General features: G+C 40.9%; 2 protein-coding genes across 3 annotated transcripts in view; one reads left to right on the top strand and one right to left on the bottom strand.

Annotated features, from left to right (window-relative positions):
- Window positions 1-15,453, top strand: part of LOC134602585 (uncharacterized) — a 128,992-nt gene extending 113,539 nt beyond the window's left edge. Inside the window, exons 19-20 of the mRNA XM_063447602.1 lie at window positions 13,783-13,909; window positions 15,155-15,453. Coding sequence (XP_063303672.1) covers window positions 13,783-13,888 — 106 coding nt within the window. The 3' untranslated portion in view covers window positions 13,889-13,909; window positions 15,155-15,453. The remainder of the gene's footprint in view (window positions 1-13,782; window positions 13,910-15,154) is intronic.
- Window positions 15,454-19,981: 4,528 nt separating this feature from the next.
- Window positions 19,982-22,642, bottom strand: part of DENND2A (DENN domain containing 2A) — a 130,151-nt gene continuing 127,490 nt past the window's right edge. For both annotated transcript variants that reach the window (XM_063447595.1, XM_063447596.1), the window contains exon 20: window positions 19,982-21,642. In XM_063447595.1, coding sequence (XP_063303665.1) covers window positions 21,611-21,642 — 32 coding nt within the window. In that variant the 3' untranslated portion in view covers window positions 19,982-21,610. The remainder of the gene's footprint in view (window positions 21,643-22,642) is intronic.

Genomic DNA, 22,642 nt, shown 5'->3' with positions numbered 1-22,642 from the left:
AACAAATCAAACAAAAGCAATTGAAATAGCTGAACTGAGTGATTTCCTCAAATTAAACTGAGAATGCAACTTATAATGACTTCTCCAGTCTCAAAATTATTCCACCCCCTAAATGGAATCATCCACAAGAGCACAAATATGCAAAACAGGTGATATCTAATGAACACCTGATGCAACTAATGAAGATCTTCATTAGTTGCACCAGGTGTGCTTGAGCTGAAACACTTCAAATACCTGAACTGGTTAGGGGTTTGTTGAGTGTCACGTTGACTGCACATTAGAACTATGGATAAGTCTAAAGAATGGTTTACAGAGTTAAGAGATGAGATCATTGCCCTTCACAAACAAGGAACATGATACAAAAAGATAGCAAAGGCACTGGATGTTCCCAGAGACACAGTTGGAAGCATAGTTTGCAAGTTCAAAGTTGAAGGAACAGTGGTTACACTATCAGGACGGGGCAAAAAAGGATGCTATCCATGGCTGCAACCAGATTTCCAAGAAGGCAAGTTTTGAAAAACCCTCAAGTGACTCCAAAAGACCTGAAGCAAGACTTGGTTGCAACAGACACTGTGGTTTCAGTGAGCACAGTAAGGCATGTTCTGAATGCAGAAGGTTTCCATGCCAGAATCCAAAACGTACACCACTTCTAACTAAAAAGCACAAGAAAACCCAGCTCCAATATGCTCAAAATCCTATTAATAAGACACAGAAGTTTGGGGATTTTGTTTTGTGGAGTGATGAAACAAAACAGAATTTTGTTGGACCAATGGATCAGGAAATCCTAGGAGAAAACCTCATGCCATCTGTAAAGGGAAGCTGAAGCTTCCAACAAGACAATAATCCCAAGCATACCTCAATTTCCACTAAAGTTTGGTTGCAGAAGAAGTCCTGGAAAATTCTACAGTAGACATCAGTCACCTGACTTGAAAACCATAGAAAATCTCTGGTGGAATTTGAAGAAGTTGGTTGTAGCATGTAAACCCAACATTTTTACTGAACTGGAGACCATTGTTCATGAGCAATGGGCTAAGACTCCTTAGGAACGCTGCCTGAAGATAGTGTCTGGCTATGCATCTCATGTGCAGCAGGTCATAACAGCAAAAGGGTGTTCTACTAAAGATGCTTACCATGAAGGGATTGAATAATTTTGAGACTGGATAAGTCATTATAAGTTGCATTTTCAGTTAAATTTGGGGAAACCACTTGAAGAATTCACTTTGTTGAGCTATTTAAATTGCTTTTGTTTAATTTGTTGATTGCAAACAACTGAAAGTTTGTAAATTTTAACAATAAACTTGATTTACAATGGGGGTTAAATCATTTTGATTACAACTGTATATACTATCCAAATGTAAAAAATTAAATATTTTATTTATATGCTACAATTTATAGCACTGGATATAGTGATACCGGAGAAACTGACGGAAGCAAAGCACAGAGAGATGGACACAGGTTTCTTCAGGAAGGAAGAGATTCTTTATTGGATCACCGATCGGGACTCAGAGGGACTAATGTCACCAAAATACAGCAAGTTCTGAGCCCCGGACAATAGTGCAGGCTCCTTATATAGGCACATAACTCCTCCCATATTAAGCTCCACCCGCACATTCTCTTGACCAATCAATACAAATAAGAATTAACTTCCTGCTTGACCGCATGGCCTGTCCAGCACAATGGAGGAGGGGAATACTACATCCTGTATTCTTGCACATGCTCCGTACACTACTGATCGTATCTTGCCTCGTGCAACCAACTGATCGATACGTCAGCATATGCACGTACACATGCCACGTGGTAATCTCGGCCTACTAAATTTATTTTTACCGAGATTCCACCACATTCCCCCCTTTGATGCCTCTTGATATTTCACAATTACTTGAGGCATCACTTAACCTTGGTTTGCATACACCGCAAGTTACCTTGAACCAGACCAGACTTATCTTATGATGTGAATCTTCAACACTCATCTTCCTGCATTGGTTCTCCCTGATCTAGAGCCTTATATTTATAAATTGCCATTATCTGTGCAGCAGCCTTCCTCTCTGCTATATTTTCTATCAGACCTAACTACTAAGGGTATAAGACACGGCAGGAGTAGACACAACATTAAAATCAGTAGGACTCCACCTACCACTGCCTTAAGCCCTCCAAACCACTCATACCAGCTACCAAACCAACTACTTGGATTATACCCTTTCCATACCTGAGTAGGCACATGCGCTAGTTTAACCATATGGCTAGTAAGCTCAGCTATTGCTTGCCCTTCGTCATCTATTTGAAGACAGCAATTGCTCAGGTTAAACTTCCCACATACACCTCCCTCTACTGCCAAAAGGTAATCCAAGGCTAATCTATTCTGGTAGACTGCTGTCCTCATCCTGGTATTATGCTTCGCTAGAAGATTGAGCGCTTGTGATGTCTCGTTAGTAATAATCTCAACCACCGCCTGTAATCTTATAATACGGTTGAGCATATAAATAGGGGTTCTATAACCAAAGGTACCATCCTCTGCCCACGTGGCTGGCCCATAATAATCTATAATACGCTGGGGAGGCCATTCATTATCTTCCCAGGCGCCTATCTCTATGGGTCCCCTTTTCTTCCTATGATTCACATCATACACTTTAACACCTAAAGTCTCACCTGTTTCAATAGGTAACAAGAAGAAGGATGGTTTGAGCATACCCAACACACATGCCCCTTCCCAGTCCTGTGGCAACTCCGAATAGGCTTTCTTACCACAGATCCAGTACAAATTTGCTGGGGCTCTCCAGGTAGATGTGATGGATAGATCAAACCACGCATCCTTTAAATTGGCGTATCTAGCAAACGGGTTAGATGGTTCTGAGACATTTGAAGCCGACCACCAAGTTGTATTCTTTGTATCATCATCATAAGCTTTTTGCCCTAGACAAGTTAATTCTCCTACAGAAGTATTATACATCATTCCTTTCCTTGCTATGCAAACATAACCTATGATGGAGGTCTTTAATCTCCACTCAGATTTACCTCTAACACTCATATGATAATCGGCTTGTGTAGATATTAATTGGTCAACTGCCTCAGAACCGGACATTACCTCCTTTGCTTCCCAAGGTCATTGGTCTCCCATGTTAGTACCTCCACACACATAGCAGTTGGTAACATTAAGACTACCGGCAATACTTTCGGCTAAATCAATGAACAGGTTTTTAGCATTATGGGGGATCTTATTATCTATACTCATCTCTTCATAAAAGGAATGGTATACCTGATGAGTTTGGGAGGATACCGTATCAGTCTCTATCCCTATAAACAATACTGTCCCAGGATCTAAACCCGTCCCATATATTTGAAACCCAAATAAATTACCATATTTGTCTAAGAACTTGTCGGGGTTATTTATAAGTATATGGACTGGATTGCATTCCATAGACTTACAATATGGGCTGGTAGGCAACTTAGTCACTATCATGTCCTTGTCTACTGTCTGTCCCCAAGTTGCCCACCCCACACAAGACCAATATAGGCAAAAGTTATAATCTCTATTTGGGCATCTAGGACTCACATATTTATTTTTACTACTGGGACAAATATATTTATCGTTAGACCCATACGTCCTCTCCCATCTAAGATCCCCACATACATTCCACGGCTTTCTACCACTTGATATCGCCTTACACGCATCAAATAGGAGAACACCCGAAGAATGTACGGATTCTAACACCGTCTTGTTAATTAGGGTCCCCTGAGGATCTCCATTCCTGAGAGTCAACCAAATTGTACGAGGTTGATACTCCGGACTGAAGCACTTAGGTTCTCCTACTCCTAAATGGCACACACTATATTCTATATTTAGGTATCTACATCTTGATACATCTCCTTTACACTCGTATTGTGAATGCCAAATTAGGGTTTGGGAAATATGGTTACCTGTTCTTGTAGTCTTAATGCATACCTCACAGCTAGGAGTGTCGGTACCTCTACCTTCCTGAATATAAAAATACACATAAATAAACATTATTAAGAACACATCTTTCGTCGTCATCCTCAGTCTTCGTCCGTGCGAAGGCACCTCAGCTTCCAGGATGTAAGGGCTGAAGGGAATGGAGTTCTGCTCGTCTTCACAGGAGTCCCTTCGAGACTTTTCCTGGCTTATATACTATACGTCGGTGAGCGGACAGGCTTTATTATGGCCCTCTCACTCACGTACCAAATCTCTGAAACAATAAAATTTTGTAATCCACAAAGTTCCTCGTCACTCCGACTGAGTCGTGCGTTTTAACCGGATCTTGCAGGGATTCTCTGGATCTGCTGTAACTTGCCAAGAATCGACTGCTGCTGGTTTAACCCTGGAGTGATGTATCCACGGAGTCACTTCGGCTACTTTTATCGCTGTAGGGGTAGACAAAAGAACAACATAAGGACCTCTCCACTTGGGCCCTAACGGTACATTATTCCACTCTTTAATCCACACTTGGTCTCCTGGGTGGTAACTATGAACTGGGGGATAAATATTCACAGGTAATCTATCTTGTACCCATTTCTGTACCTCCTCCATAGTCTTACCCAACTCTACAACCTGCTGCTGGGTAATTCCTTCTCCCAACTGACTCAAATCCCCCCTTAAGTTACCAAGTACGGGAGGTGGTCGCCCATACATGATTTCAAAAGGAGAGAGGCCCATCCTTCTGGTAGGTGTACTGCGGATTCGCAATAGAGCTATGGGTAAGAGAACGTTCCACTTAAGTTGGGTTTCCTGACACATTTTAGCCAACTGATTCTTAATAGTTCTATTCATTCTCTCTACCTTACCAGAACTCTGGGGTCTATATGCTGTATGAAGCCTCCACTTTATACCAAGCATATGAGTCAGTTGTTGTAGGCACTGATGAACAAAAGCTGGACCATTGTCCGATCCTATAGAGCAGGGTAGTCCATATCGGGGTATTATTTCTCGTAACAGGAATCTCACAACTTCTCCTGCTTTCTCTGTACGAGTAGGACATGCTTCTACCCAGCCTGAATAGGTACACACAATTACCAGCAGGTAACGATGTCCACCCGATTTAGGCATCACTGTATAGTCAATTTGTAAATCGGACATGGGGAGTCCCCCCATAAACTGGACTCCTGGTGGCTTTACTGGTCCTTGCCTTGCATTATTTTTAGCACACGTTACACATCTTCGTACAATGGCCTGAGTCAAGTTGGACAATCTTGGTATGTAGAAATGTTTTCTGAGAGATTCCTCTGTGCTGTCTCTCCCAGAATGTGTCCCGTTGTGATAGTTTTGGACAATTTCTACCGCTAGTGATGCTGGAATGACTATTCTTCCATCTTCTAGCTGATACCATTTGTTCTCCAAATACTTTCCAGGTTCAGTCTTTAACCACTCCTCTTCTTGAGCTGTATAAACTGGAGTCCATTGAGACAGTGGAGTTGGTATAAGAGCAGCTATATGCCCCACATACTCCTGTCTTCCCGATTCAGCGGCACGCTTAGCTGCACTATCTGCCATCCGATTTCCTTTGGTTACATCACCATCTCCTCTCAGATGCGCTCGACAATGTATGATACCGACTTCTTTCGGCTCCCACACTGCTTCCAATAGTTGTAGGATTTCAGCTGCGTACTTGATTTCTTTGCCTTCTGAATTCAATAGTCCTCTTTCTTTATACAAAGCTCCGTGGGCATGAGTGGTTAAAAACGCATACTTGGAGTCCGTGTAGATGTTCACTCTTAAACCTTCAGCCAATTGTAACACTCGTGTCAGTGCTATCAATTCTGCCTTTTGTGCTGATGTTCCTTTCGCCAGTGGCCGAGCTTCTATCACCTTGTCTATCGTTGTTACTGCATATCCTGCATAGCGGATCCCTTCTTTCACATAACTACTGCCGTCTGTGTAATATTGAACATCGGGGTTCTGGATGGGAAAATCACGAAGATCTGGTCTACTTGAAAATACTTCATCCATTACTTCCAAACAATCATGTTGACTTTCAGTAGGTTGTGGCAAAAGGGTAGCTGGATTTAAGGTGTTTACAGTCTCTAAATGCACTCTTGGGTTTTCACACAACATTGCTTGATACTTGGTCATACGGCTGTTACTAAACCAATGATTTCCTTTGTAATCCAACAACGTCTGTACTGCATGTGGGACTCGTACATAAAGTTCTTGACCCAGAGTGAATATATCGGCTTCAGCTACTAGCAGGGCGGCTGCAGCTACTGCTCTTAGACAAGGTGGAAGTCCGCTGGCCACTGCATCCAGTTGCTTAGACATGTAGGCAACAGGTCTTTGCCATGATCCCAAGTACTGTGTCAATACTCCCACAGCCATTCTTCTTTGCTCATGTACATACAGGTAGAATGGTCGTCTGTGATCAGGTAGACCTAATGCTGGGGCACTCATCAAAGCCTTCTTCACATCTTCAAATGCCGTTTGCTGTTCTTGAGTCCATAAGAAGGGGTCGTGCTCTGTACCTTTGATAGCTGCATACAGAGGTTTTGCCAGTATCGCGTAGCTGGGAATCCATATCCTACAGAAGCCTGCTGCCCCCAAGAATTCTCGCACTTGTCTTCTATTCTTGGGTATCGGTATTTGGCACACAGCTTCTTTTCTCTCTGGCCCCATAATTCTTTGACCTTCAGAGATATGGAATCCCAGATATTTGACAGTTGGCAAACACAACTGAGCCTTCTTTCTAGACACCTTGTATCCTGCCTTCCAGAGAATGTGTAGTAGATCGTGCGTTGCTTGCTGACATATTTCCTTTGTAACTGCTGCTATCAACAAGTCATCTACATACTGTAACAATACACACTCTCCTGGGATAGACTCGAAATCCAGTAGATCTTGACTTAGAGCTGAACCAAATAGGGTAGGTGAATTTTTAAACCCTTGGGGCAGTCTTGTCCAGGTCATTTGGCGTTTTGAGCCCGTTACAGCATTTTCCCATTGGAAAGCGAAGATACATTGACTTTCTGCGGCAATTCGGAGGCAAAAGAAGGCATCTTTGAGGTCTAAGACTGTAAAGTAAGTAGCCCCGCCCGGAATTAAAGCAAGCAGGTTATATGGATTGGGTACAACTGGATGTATACTAACAATCGCATCATTGACTGCTCTCAAGTCCTGCACAGGTCGATACTCATCTGTACCGGGCTTTTGAACAGGCAGCAATGGGGTGTTCCAGGGGGAAGTACAGAATTTTAGGATACCATACCGTATGAACTTATCCAGATATGATTGGATGTTCTTCTTAGCCTTCTGCGGGATGTGATATTGTCTTAGGCTCACTGGATAAACCCCAAGTTTTAGTTCGATTTTAATAGGTGGAATATTGCGGGCCAGTCCTGGTGGGTTGTTCTCTGCCCAAACTCCTGGTATGTTGAATAAGGACTCATCACTCCTAGGGTTTTGGCTAGTCAACGCTGTATAAAGTCGCCACTCTTCTTCCTTTGGTACGGATAATGTCATAATACCTGAAGGTCCATTAAACTTTAAGGATGTTGTTCCATTTGGTAGGAACGTAATCTGCGCTTGTAATTTTGATAGCATATCACGTCCCAGCAATTGGACTGGACATTCAGGCATATAAAGGAATTGATGTTTTACTACGTGGCCTCCCAATGTACAGAGTCGACTTTTAAGAACCGGTTTTTCAGCACTTCTTCCAGTTGCTCCTATTACAGTAATAGTCCTTCCAGATGGAGGAGCAACTAGATTAGTCACCACTGAATGTTCAGCACCAGTGTCGATCATGAACGCACTCCTTTTTCCCCCTATTGATACATCGACCATAGGCTCCGCTCGACCAAGGGGGATGGAGCCCGGTCGGTATCAATAGTCCTCCATGACCGTGTCAGCCAATCCTACAAAGTCCCTACCTTCTCTATCGCGGGACCTTTGCGCTGCTGGAAAATACCTATCTTCCCTAACACTTCCTCTGTTCCCATTGCTCCCTCTATTACCATTGCTCCCTCCGGGGCCTCCTCTACCTCTCGCTCTGCCTCTAAAGTTTCCATAACCTGTCCTTAGGTCTGTCTCTCTCATACTGTTCTCTTCGCGGACACTCATTTCTCCAATGCCCTTCTTCTCTACAGTATGCACTGATTTCTACTCAGAGGTTCCTCATTCCACTTACTATCGCCTCTATCTGGGCCCCGTCTATCTACGCCTGCGATCGCTACCGCTAGCATATCTGCCTTTCTACGCATCTTGCGCTCTTCCTCTTTCTTGCTTTTTGTTTCCCTATTCATATACACCTTATTCGCTACATCCATTAGTTGGGTGATAGACATACCTGCAAACCCTTCTAACTTTTGTAGCTTGCGCTTAATATCTCCGTAAGCTTGGCTGACAAAGGCGGAGTTCACCATTCGGGAATTATCTGCGTCTTCCGGATTAAAGGGGGTATACAAGCGGTATGCCTCCAATAATCGGTCATAAAAGACACTGGGCGCTTCATCACTTTTCTGAATCACCTCAACTGTCTTCGACATATTAATGGCTTTCTTTCCTCCGGCTTTCATGCCAGCAATTATAGCGTCTCTATAGGCTCTGAGTTGAACCATATCTGCACCATTTACATTCCAGTCGGGATCGGTGTTAGGATAATGTGTTGCGGCCCATGCTGCCGGATTGGCTTGATTCAAAGCACGGGCTCTATCCTCTAGCGCTTTAATGGCCGCTTGATTAATCCTTGTCCTTTCCTCATTATTGAACAAAGTCATTAATAACTGCTGGCAATCAGCCCATGTCGGGTTATGTGTCTGAACTATCGAGGTGAACAGATCAGTCATAGCTTGTGGTTTCTCAGTATACGAGGAATTGTGGGTCTTCCAATTCAAGAGATCGGTAGTCGTGAACGGGACATATACGAAGACTGGGTCAGCATGTGCCATTTGACCTGCGGCATCGATATAGGCTGACCCGGGATTCAGACGAAGAGGCATCTGATAATGTTTTAATTGTTGGGTACCGGTCAGTTGTCGGGTTAGTATGGGGCTACGTAGAGGGGCGTCAGTTAGAGGTTCCGGTCGGGGGGTAATAAAGCATGAGGATGTGGGAGCTTGGTTTTGGGAAAAGTTAGTAAATAGAACACTTCGAGCCGAGCTAGAAGAAGCTTGACCGGAAGTCTGAAGTGGCGCCAAATCAGGATATTCAGATCTAATGGGGGTTGGTTCTGGTTCCGGAAGGGGAGATTTAGTACGAGAGGGGGTGGATTCTGTACTGGAGGAGGAAGCGGAAGTGGATGGGGGCAATGGGGGAAGGTGTGCAGGACTTGCAGGACCTGCATTCGCGTCACTTCCTCTTAAAGGAAAGTAAGGGGGCGGCAAAGGGATCTCGGACTCAGGGGGCGTGTCCAAAATGGGCCTAACACCAGTCCTAGTGGACAAACAAGTCCTAGCCACCATGAGGCGACATTGCTCCTCGTGGCATGTCTGAATCCATTTTGGCGAGTCATTTACGGCCTGTCTCCAACAATCAATATAAGGAAACTGCCCGTAAAGTTCAGGCCTACCCGATACAGCCACGTGTAAGCGCTGTACCAGAGTTGGATCCAAACTGCCACGTGGCGGCCATGCCGCAACCAAAGTAGGCCACTCCCTAGTACACAAAGTGACCAAACGTACAGGAGACATTTTAACCCCAAAATCACATGTTTTGAATCCCTTTTTAAAATTCTTCACCATACAACCTAAGGGATCCGGAATCGTTGACTCCGACGCGCCCATACTTATCAATGGAACGTCGTTGACAACGAATACTATGCACGCGTACTATTCAACAGTCACACCCGTTTCCTCTGGCAACAGCACCACGTGGTACGGTTACCAAGTGAAACGTACACAATAACACAATAAACACTCAGGGAATTCCCGTACACACAGCCGTTACACCAGTCACTAGATAATCAATATTATGCCCTTTGGCGAAACTATACAGTCACCCACGCTATAATTCTCTATATATGAATTACCCGTCTATAACACACCCCAGTAACATCGTCTTTTACAAATAGCGGTTACAGTACGGTTAGCATAGGTCAAAGCACAATTTAAGGTCACAATACAATTATTAGTGGTTATGGTGTTAAACATGCAATGGACGACAGTGATTGGTACTTATATACAGTGTCAGTAAATATACAGGGTTATGGTACCGTGCACTATGATACAGCAACACACTATTAACACTCTCGCTAGACGGCTGAGCTCGCGCTATCTAACAAGATATACACTTTACTAAACAATCTTTAACACATTTACAATTCCCAACTAAACTATTGGCCAGTACCTTGAATGGACTACCTAAAACTATGTACACCCGTTTTGGTTAGCCACACTGCCCAAGCACCACATATAGCGAGCTAGAGGACCGAATTTACACAGACGCCTCTTAGTCGATTACTATCAAAAATCTAGTGGGTTCCAAATTTACACGCCTTCCCACTTAGCCAAGATAGGTTGAGAGCTAGCGAACCGAATTTACACAGACGCCGCTTAGTCTCCCGGTCCCTCCGACCTAGCAAACAAAATATACACCCTAGAACGCTAGTCTAGACAAGACACCGGTGTCCGGCTAGGGCTATTTACACCAGAACCCCGCCTGACTAACAAAATCAAACGGTCTGACTAAAGAGCGTTCGATCGAGCGGTGCGCCTTCGCTCCTTCCCTCCGACAGAGGGGGCAGATTCCATACACAAATAACCCCTTATGGGCCTACCGCACAATCGGTATACTTCTAGTGGGTCTGCCGTCTAAAACAGCAGTTGTCTTACCTCCTCGTTCCTGAACCTGAGTTCACACTCATCGACGGGGACACCCCAGCACTTCTTACGTAGAGGCCGATGATCTCCTGGACAACAGACCAGTGGCGCCGAGACGAAGGGAGGTCCACGCAGAAGTTCAGGGGTGCAGCCGTAGAGAACGTGGGCAAAGATAGACCGTCTCACGCCTCTGCCTCTCAGCTACCGTTGAACGATGAGCTTCCCGGCCAATGCACCAAATGATACCGGAGAAACTGACGGAAGCAAAGCACGGAGAGATGGACACAGGTTTCTTCAGGAAGGAAGAGATTCTTTATTGGATCACCGATCGGGACTCAGAGGGACTAATGTCACCAAAATACAGCAAGTTCTGAGCCCCGGACAATAGTGCAGGCTCCTTATATAGGCACATAACTCCTCCCATATTAAGCTCCACCCGCACATTCTCTTGACCAATCAATACAAATAAGAATTAACTTCCTGCTTGACCGCATGGCCTGTCCAGCACAATGGAGGAGGGGAATACTACATCCTGTATTCTTGCACATGCTCCGTACACTACTGATCGTATCTTGCCTCGTGCAACCAACTGATCGATACGTCAGCATATGCACGTACACATGCCACGTGGTAATCTCGGCCTACTAAATTTATTTTTACCGAGATTCCACCACAATAGGACTTTCAAGCCTGGAGATACTTGTGTTGTCATTGGTAATTGAAGTGACTTTCTGTGCACACCTCATTGGGCTCAATGCATACTTTAGGTTGAAGTTATCCTGGGTGGGGTATTTCATTTATTTTTTACTATAGAAATAACAATTTTTGTCCCTCGTTCCCATTTGTTTCCTACAAAAAACAGTTTTTAATGATGTCATGATTTAGATTTCTGTGAGTAGTAGTTCCCTTCATAATCTTCTGCAGAGAGAGTGGACAGTTGAGCTGCAACTCCCAGAAACCCCTGCTACGTCCATAGTCAGTTAAAGGAACATGAACACCTGGTTGGTTGACTGTCTGGTTTGGTAATTGCACCAGCTGCACAGCCTAGGATCTTGCAGCAAATGCAGAAACCTCTGGACATGTATTTACTTTATTTTGCAAATACCTTTTTATTTCAGCCAAAAAGAATGCGTAAAATCCTCTCTGGAACGTACATAAAACCAAATAAATTGAATATCTTGGTTTCATGAACAATTTTCCTCATATATAGAGTGGCCTATTATACCATTTGATTTGGTTTCTTAATTTAAAAAAAAAAAAAACATTTTAGCTGCATAAACGCTGTGTTATTACAACTGTGTAAAGAAACATACTGTACATGCGCAGTGAGATGAAGGGGGGATTGTATAAAGTCAGAGTACAAATGATCCATGCCCTTCCTTCACTCCATGTGCAGTCTGGTTGATGAGCTGTTTTTATTTAAATCCCCTACCCAATGTGCATTGTTGTAGATGTGAGAAAGCTTCTTGCTGTATGATTTTTGTATATTTACTCATTGTTCCTGTCCTTTCAACTCCAGAGAAAAGAGCAGCACATGGTTCGCTTTCCTCTATGTCACAGAATGGTACAATGTTTGTCCTTGCGTGCAGTGGTGTATCCTGGTTTTGTGCTGCCCTAGGCAGGACAAAACTCAGGCGCCCCCCTCTCACCCCCGCGCCACCCCCACCCAACCCTTCCCCCGTCCCGCCTTCTAAATACACACACACATTCACTGACAGATACGCATACACTAGCTAACAGAAACACACACTCACTAACAGACACACACACTCACAGGCAAACACACTCACACTAACAGACACACACACACACTAACAGACACACACACTCACTAACAGGCAAACACACACACAGTCAGACACACACACACACATCAACAGACACACACATCAACAGACACACACACACTTACAGGCACACACACTCTAACAGGCAAACACACACACAGTCAGACACACACACACACACACACACTGACATTAACATATATATATATAGTTTTTATTTAACCTCCCCCTCAGCCTCCTTACCTTTGGGAATGCTGGGGGGGTCTCTTTCTCCCTGGTGGTCCACTGACATGCCGGCAGGGCGTGCAGGCTGCTGTGCGCTGGCAGGTCGGCGGCTGGCGAGGGAGTTCTTCCTCTGAGCACTCTGCTCAGCTCCCTCATGCGCCGCCCGCAGAGTGAGGCTGGGAGACGGAATATGACGTCATCTTTCGGCTCCCAGCCTCACTCTGCGGGCGGCGCGTGAGGGACCTGAGCAGAGTGCTCAGAGGAAGAGCTCCCTCGCCAGCCGCCCACCCGCCAGCGCACAGCAGCCTGCACGCCCGGCCGGCATGTCAGTTAGCCGCAAGGCTAACAAGGCATTTGCCGGTGGCGTTTTTTGCTGCCCCCTTGAAAATGCCGCCCAAGGCAAATGCCTTGTTTGCCTCGCGGCTAAAACGTCCCTGCTTGCGTGCATGCCCACTGTAGTAAGCAATAAAGAGCTAGTGAAACTTGACTCAAGGACAGAAAGACACAAGTAGCTATCTAGTGGGTGATATGTATTTAATTTTCTATGGTTTCCTTTTCAGTAGTTTGCTCCATTTTATAGCTCAGATATATTGCCCGATAGATCTCATTGTGGTGTAGGCTTGCTGCAATGGTCTAGTCCAAGGATAGGCAACCTTCGGCACTCCAGATGTTGTGGACTACATCCCCCAGAATGATGGCAAAGCATTAAGGGAGGTGTAGTCCAAAACATCTGGAGTGCCAAAGGTTGCCTATGCCTGGTCTAGACTCTAGTAAATTAAACTCCTTTGTTGTATAGTCTCTATTCTCAAATAGTTACCTGGGAGACCATGGCTTAGGTATTGGAACTGAGTTAAGTTTAAGATTTTTTTTAATTTGTGGGAGCCAAACTAGTTCGGTTGGAATAATCCTTTCAGTTGGCAGACACATGTAAACCAATAACACACTCTGTTTGCTGTCCCTTTAATTTCAAAGCGCATTGGAATATTTTCAGTCATACTTTTGTCTTTTTCAGTCTTCATGTCGTGCGGTCACAGCTCGTTCCTGCCACAAGCCCTCAGATTGTGCTGGATGCTTTGGTTTGTTCACCTGCCAAATGCCACAGGGAAAATGCCATCTGAAAGGTGTATCCAGAAGAACAGGTACCAGGAGAAATTAGACCTTATAAAATTATTTGTTCCCAGTTAGTAGTTCTTTTTGGTAACAGCATAAAGACATATTTTTTACGTTCTGCGGGAAGAGTGAAATTATGGGTGTGTGGTGTGATTAATAGGAAGTTATAATTTCAAGATTTGTGTGCCCCAATTTCCTTTTGAATTGGGTTGCCAGATGTCTCCATTAACTGGGAACTTACATAGAAAATATATGCTATAGAAGAGCATTAGAATAATTGCCACGTCCTAAACTTTGTTTTGAAGAAACAAGCTAGAAAGACCTTAACACTTTGTTATATAAAGCATTCTAAGCTGAATATTTACAGAAAGGGGGAGACTACAATGCACAGACCAATGGGATGTCAAGCAGGCAGGAGTTTTGGAGGGCACGGACTAGGAAGCTATATAGGAAGCAAACAAGAAAACATCAATTTGTGTCATATTACAGGAACAGTCATACAAAACCATGTTTAGATGGTATACCGCACCAGCTGAATTAGTCCACATGAAAAAAAAAAAATACCCAGTGATCAATGTTGTAGACTATGTGGGAACACATATGGAAGACATATATGGATATATGCGGTGGTTTTGTCCAAAAGTGGCCACATGGTGGAAGGGCATTGAGAAATCGACACTTTTATAAATTAACCTGGTTACATCCCCAGGGCTTTCAAGCTGACAACAGGCCCTGTTACTTCCTGGTTTGGTTAGCTCAGTGGAGCTAAACTCAAGAAGTAGCAATAGCACAGAGCATTGATCTGCATTTGGAAGTCTGTGATTGGACAGCCACAAAAAGTATGGGCATGGTTAGAAGGGGAGGGTTTGCGTAGACAACAGACAAGAGAATTGCAGGATTTGCAAGCTGCTTTTACATTTACGCTAAATGAAAAAGTGCATCATTTCATGCATGCAAGTTTTTATTGTGTGGTATATCTACTAAACAGTGACTTTTACTCATTTTATATTTGGCAGTGGAGTGTCCCTTTAACACTGCAATGTTCAGTTTCTCTGAAGCTGCAATTTATACATTGCAAGGCTAAGGGGTAGAGGGACAGTGCACCCACAGCACTTCAATGAGATGAAGTGGTCTGGGTGCCCCTTTAAGCATGTGACTGTGGAGAATAGATAACCCATTCATACCTATGTGTTTTTTAAGAGGGATTTTTGTGCTTTGTGAAGTATTACTGTATATTTTAACAAGTGTCCATTTCTTTCTGATTTACTTTTCAGCCGTGTTCCACCACAGTGTCCAGAAAGACATTGAACCTAGTATTGATTCATGCTAAACGTACACAGGATGGAACTTCGGTGGAATAATCTTTATATATCATCTTCTAATGGTTCTGTTAAATCATATTCAAATATATTAAAATGCAAGTATTTAGAGGAGTAGGATAAGCTCCTTTACTTGTGTTGCTTAAGTTTTATTTCTATGTAGCACAGATCTATTTAAATTATTCCCCAGGATGTACTTGGAAACCAGAGTAATCTGAATGTACCTAAAAATACTTTATTATTATTTAATGCAGTTAAATATATTTTAAGGCTATGTACAGTGGCAAATAGATTTCTCTCTATCCATTTTTTCTACATCTTATCTTGCATGTTAGAATGGATCAAAACCTTTATTTTCATATCTAAGTAACCTCATATAGCAGAAAACTTTATCCTTTAGTACTTTAGTAAATCCCTTAAATGATATAGTTATAGTTGTCTGTGACCTCACTCCTATCAATTCTCTGCTCCAAACTCTACATATTTAGGTATGCAAAATAAGGTCTGTAACTTGGATACCCCAACAATTCAAGACAAAAGCCAGAAAAAAAGGGTACTGACTGCACCAGATATGAATATCAAATATGGAAATATATATATATATATACACACAATATTTCCAATTTGTAACAACAAATATCTTATTAGAATGTAATAGAAGAGAAAATGTATTTATTTCTACATATGTTGGGCTTTCAGTCTATATTGCTCTTTATTAACCCATTAAGTATGGAGGCAATTTTCCAAATTCTGAACCATAAAAAAAAAAAAACACTAGAATTTGCGCTATTTGTTCAAATGTAACCTAAGGGTCTCTCGTTAATATTTAATAATAATATTACATATTATATAAATACAGATATGGCTTTCTTTTAACATCCTTTATGTAAACCTAAAATAACATTAAGTATGAATAAAAATGTTAAAAATCTGAGAAAAAAAACCCAAAACAAAACATTTTCACAGTTGTTCTTATAACTATTTTTAAACATCAAGTGCCACAAAAGAAAAATACTCAGGATTCAAGATTTTATTCCGGATTGTTAAATGCCTCATATATGTAAGATCTAAATTAATTGTTGGTAGTTTACATTAAACCTATACCAACCCTACCCCTAACGCTACACCAACCCTGACTCTTTGCTCTAACCGACCCCAACCTTAAAGCTGCACTATCCCTAAGCCAGCATTAATTCTTACCTTATACTAATACTAACTCTAACTTTATGATAGCCCAGAGGGATTTCCCAGCTCACACTGCACAGAACTCTCTATACTGTGTGATTGCTGCATGAGAGAGAGATATCCCTCTCTTACTGTGCTCTGGCATGCTGTCCCTGCCCATCACACAGTGACTATCAGCAGAGGGATATTAGTTTTTGTAGACCCTGTGGGTCTCCCTTAGACTGGGATCAGCTAAGTGTGATCGTTCAACCGTGGTGATTTGAATGGATTTAAGGACTGTATGGAGATCTTACTTTGAGCATTGCATACAGCATATCCTTCGGTCTGAAACCACTTAATATTCCCCTATGACACAGTGGAGCCCAAGGTATTCATTGATACCTGGGTCTCTCCTGTGTGAGCAGGTATTTTTTATCTCTGATTAAACCAAAAGAACATGCTAATGTTATTAATGTCAACTCGGTGGAGAATGGCATGGCATGACTTAAAGTTCTCAAGGGGGTGTTAATAGGCTGACCATGCATTCCATGGTCTGAGGAAGGCAGCCGCCTGCTGGTTTTGTACAAGAAGCTGACATATCGTGTTCAGTATAGGCCACCACAAACCATTCTGCACTTTTTCAATGGAGTCAAATAGCAGTTCAATTTATAGGTGCATTTGTAGAAATGCTTGTGTATTTAGTTGTACAATACCACTGAAAATGCTGTTGTTTTTTTTTCTTTTAAATAAATACATTTTACATATTTTGAAAATAACAGGTTATTATTTCTAATTTACTTACAATCTCTACCCTAGGTTAGGGTAGGGAAAGAGACACATAACTACCTGAAAGAATGATAATGTGGATAGTATGGTTGTGTTAATCACGTATCTTTGAAAAAAAGCTTCACACTCATCATCTTTGATGGTCTTATGAAAGAACTGACAAGGACAGCCTTGCCATATTTAATGTATATATCTTAAGTGTAATGTGCCTCATTGAACCCACCCCCCCCCCCCCCCCTTCTTCATTGTGGTAAATAGTTAAAATTTATGCCAAGCCGGCACTTCATCCTGGGCCTCTCTTCAAATGTCCAAACACAAAACAGATATGATTCATGGCCAAGTTTACAGACTCTAAATTCTTCCACTCTCAGCCATTAGTATTAGTGGGAGGAAATATGACCTAACAGAAAAACCCTGTAAAATAAAAATGTCATACTTATCTGTATGAAATCTTGATTGGACATCTTTCTTTGACCGTAAAAATTACTAAATAAACAATTTAATTTAAAATAAACACAAAAAAAGATGCACAAAAAAACAAGAAATGAATCCAATCCCAATAGAGATAGACAATATTATCCCTTTCTAAGTACATACTCGGGTGCTACAGACCCCAGCATCTATTACTTTACAGAGTTTACTTTCACTTTCGGTGCCAGAGAAGACATGGCACTAATCGGGTTAATTACACTGGCACTGCTCACCCAGTGAGAGGAAACATTTGTTCTTGCTAGGAATACATATACTCAAAGAATGAGCTTTTTTACGAAAATTATCCCAGTTTTTATAGTTGTACATAAAGAGATTTATTTGAGTCATACAAATTAAGAAACATACTCACAAAGCATCAGTTAGATCTGAACTGTATAAAATGTTTATTTTCAATGAATATTACTTTGTCACCCAAATTATCATGCAACTACAACAAGTTAAATTACATTCCCACAAGGAAGCAAGTATTTCTGATTAACCTATTGTTTGCAAATATGAAGTCCCAATGATTCTAGATGTGTTTTGTGTACAAAACAATTCATAAGCAGAAAACCAGAGAGAGATTCTCATCTATTTTACAATAATCATCATTCTACTCATCGTGCAGCACAAGAAATATCAAAATAAGATCATGTCTGCGAGAATGTTGTGTAATCACAGTCTGGTAAAAGAAATCAGTCTCCTTACAGCATCACAATATTCACTAAGCCGGTGCATTTCACATGAGTGTGCAATAGCTAAAGGCACTTGTAGAGATATACAGATCACTTGTAATTTGAAATTGGGTAAACATACATTGTGTATATAATACAGTTGCATAAATAAGAATACACTAATATAGCAACAATCTAAATTTACCCAAAACTATAAAAAATCTAAACACAAACAAGACCAATCTTGATTTTCAATATTACAGTCTTTTCATGGGGAGTTCAAACAAAAAAATAAATTAGACTTAAATAAGGTAAAGGATTTACTATCTGTTGTTCACAGCTGCAATCTGCGGATATTGGCAGAAATCGCCAAAATAGAGGGAGCAGCCATTCATTTTTTTTAGCTAACCTCAACTGAGGTAGAATCAGTGCTTTTTACGTGATAATCCTCTAATCATTTTTAAAAAAAAAAGTAAAAACAAGCATTCAACATTTTGTAAGGTTTTTTTGAAACTTGGCCTTTAAAAATGCTAAACCAGAACGGTAACATTTACATATTTTTTAGAGTTATTGCATTATCTGTCATTTGATTGTCTATGCTTATTTTTAAAAAAATGTAATTTGAGAATGCAATCTTAGGTAGCATGGGGAATTAAAAGCCATAGTAGACAATAATTATTTTGTGAATTCCAATGCTCCTGAAACAGACAGAATAATAGAAACTATGGATCCAGATAGGATCTGAGTGCAAAAAAAAAACTACTACACAATTAAAATGTTCCTGTTATTTTACAAAAGAGTAATAGGGGCACAAAGAAAAGTCAAATAGAGGCAGCACTACAAAAGCTATTTTATTGGAATGTACATACATTTGCTGCTATAGTAGTGGTACAAAAAAACTATTCCCATAGATGGCGCTGTATAGCTTAATTAATTTATATATTCCTTGGCCATTTGAATTTAACAAAATCTTCATTCTGGTGTTCTGTGCCCGATCTGACACTGAAATTCATCTCACAACTCCAGGCCATAGAGGAAATAATCTAGGCCACTTTTTTAGAATCTTTGATATTTTCCTAAACAGTGATTTAACAAGTGTCATCAAATCGTGAAATGCAGCCGTAGTTGTCAACATAATCAAGCTGGGACTGCTTGGTATCAGATTAAAATGATTATGATGATTTCCCTTCAGTGAAAATGAAATCTAAATACAAGTTGCTTGTAGGAAACTGCCTTGTGGCAGCAGAAAATGAACATTGTGTGGGAATAATAGGAATAATGCTTCCCTCACGCCTTCGTGGGAGGAAAAAATAAAAAATTTGAATTTGAATTATCTTACATTGTATGACTCTATGGAAACATTTAAACAAATATAAAAATATATTTCATTTAACACATCTATTTCACAAGTGGGATTTATTCAAAAACAGTTACATGAAGATCACAAGCAAGCTGAGGAATTTGTTCCACAAAAGCAAAGTTGAAAAAGATCTCCTCTATTGGTGGGGTAGAAGATTTGTTCCCATCTCTTATTTTTACAAAAATGTGTACAGCTGGTGACAACAGTTCATTGAAGACATTTCTGATTTTTACCAACAGTTTTGAAAACAAATCTTTTGATTTGTTTTCCTGTGCATATTTGCATATTTCATGTATTACACTTGTTTGACACCAGGTGAGGCATTTTAATAGTTAAAATCATGCATTTTTAGTATAAATAATCTGTGATGATTTCCCATCTAGACTAGACTCACTTGCTGGTGACGCTATGCCATAGCACCAGCGAATTATGGCAGTAAGGCATGCAGCTGAGCGATCTCCAACATTCAATGTAGTGTGGCCCTTATTAACCATAAACAGATATCTCAGTATGCTGACTAGTCCAATGCACTCTAGTAAACTAAAGCCAGGGTACCCTTGCATGCACTGTCACACACTATTGATATCTGGTTAGGAAATCTGCAACCCTCAAGCTGCTCTTGCGCTACAAGTCATTTTAATCTCCAGCCAGCCAGCAGCTGAGAAAGTTGCAGTGCAATATAGCTGTAGGATGACAATTTCCCATTAACAACTTAGACAAGAACTTTTTATTTAGCTCCTTTTAACTATACCAGTAGTGCCCCCCAGTGGCCATAAATTGCAATCGGGTAACAGAAACCCTTGCTGTCCCACAATTATAATTTAGGATAATTCTCGAGTCACCATGTCAGCTGGTCCCACGTGTCAACCACTTAAGTTCCAGTAGCAGATGATTTTTTGTAACGGGCAGACATATACTTTGCTATCTGTACCCTACTTAAAAAACAGGCTCAGACATCTCAACTGCAGTGATATACACATCCTGTGAAATTCAGGTAGTGTGACAGCGAAAGGCGGCCTTGGGTAGCCCGAGCACAATGTAAGATGGAATATTAGTTGTAGCCTATCCATGCTGGTAGAATTGTTGATGCCATAACCCTTTCAGTACCAGAAATGTGTTGAGCCAGGGTTAATCAGCTTATAAAACTATAACATTGAGTATTACCAGTTCTCACAGCTTGCAGTAACTATTGACTATTACATATGTACATATACACAGTAAGATGTTTGTTGCCATATTCAGTACTCTTTCATTTAAGAGTGTATTAATATATAGATTTTTTTTTAAATTCCAAAGACATTTACCAGACATTGCGTCTGCCATTCCCAAAAATATTTAATCTCCAGACCTGGTTTCCCTTGTCCTACACAGCAATTGGCAGGGAGGAAGTGGATGCAGCAAAGATGTGCATCTATGCTCCACAGTTTACATCTTCTCATAAAATACAGATATTTTTTTGTTTACTGGAGAGGTGCCTGCAATGTAAGTGTTGCAATGTCCATTGATCCTTAGTTTGGTGAGTCCTGTAATATCATATTCACAAAATCATTTTCCTGTATATGTGGTTTGCAATCCCATGAATTTTCCAAAATGAAATAAAGAGTCCAACTTCAACACCATTTAGTTATATTTTTAGCCCTAACATAAATAATATAAAAAAAAAAAAATAGCCTAAATACAAACTGCTGTCAATGTGTTATTGATGAGCTTATCCAATGTCCAGTGCATGATACAGAAGAAAGGAGCACACAACCTCACAAGTGCTTCTTTATCGGTATAGTCAGGGCAGTGGGTTCTATCAGATCCATGGATTTGAGAGAGAGAAAATCCTTCCTTTCTGGTTCCCTCGTCATCTGCGCAGTTTTCACAATGTGTTATTACAAGTGGAGACAACTTGTTAATAAATTAATACAAACCCATAAGGTCTCTTAGTCCTTTTCTCTTAGTCTTTTCATTTTACTTCTTATGTAGAAATCGCATTTTGTTACCTATGAATAACACAAAACAGTTTGCGATATCTATTAATTTAACATATTAAGAAGGTATTGGTTGGCTGTTGCTTATTAGACTGTACAATAGACAAGAGATCACTTATTTAGATTTGAACAAAGGAGGTTTTACAACATCTAGATGAGTTTTAGAAAAACAAAATATTCAAGGATATAATAGTTAATATGTGGGATAGTAGCTTGATCAAAGGAGAAATCTAACTGCAATTTTTGTGTCAAGAAGGAATTTTTGTTTTCCAGTTTGTCTCAAAATTAGAAATTACTTCAAATGGACTTTTTCATCATATTTTGGATCAACGGCAGTAACACACATGCACCACTTTTTCCGCTTTTTTGAATGTTCCTGTAATTGGTCTAATCCTGACAATTTTTGCCCATTAGCATATTTGGTATTTATGCCTGTAATGTTTTTTTTTGTACATCAGATTTTTATTGAGGTTTACACAGATTATGAGAAAGAAAAGATCTTTGAAACTCACAGGTCTCCACATCTTAATAAAGTAGCACCTGTAATTTTACCCAGAAATAGGAAAATACATTTACACATCTAAAACAATGTGTTCTTGCACATTTTGGATAAACATACAGGAGTAAGAAAAGTTGCAAGGATTCTGATGTGTTTCAGTATTCTTCTTTTATGAAGGTTAAGAAGAAAGAGGGACATAAATGCCTAACAAAGAAAAGCTAAGGGTAACGAGTCAGACGAATGTTAACAATCTACTCTGGTCCAATTTAAAATAAAAATAATTTTCCACTTCATCTCAGTTCATTATTTAGAAATTAGTCGCCACAACTCCTGTGTCTAAATGCAATGTACATTGTGAATATATGTAAAAACTCCATTCTCAGCGCTATAATGTCCGTCTTCCTCCTTTTTTATTTAGCTCTTTGCAGCACATTGGCTGACTCAATGCTTTCCTCCAGGGATTTTAAATATGCTGGACGTCCTCATTTAAAGTGTCCAACATTGTTTTTACAG

Source organism: Pelobates fuscus, chromosome 3 (assembly GCF_036172605.1).
Source record: "Pelobates fuscus isolate aPelFus1 chromosome 3, aPelFus1.pri, whole genome shotgun sequence".
Classification (NCBI taxonomy): Eukaryota; Metazoa; Chordata; class Amphibia; order Anura; family Pelobatidae; genus Pelobates; species Pelobates fuscus.
This window is presented reverse-complemented; position numbering and strand designations above follow the sequence as displayed.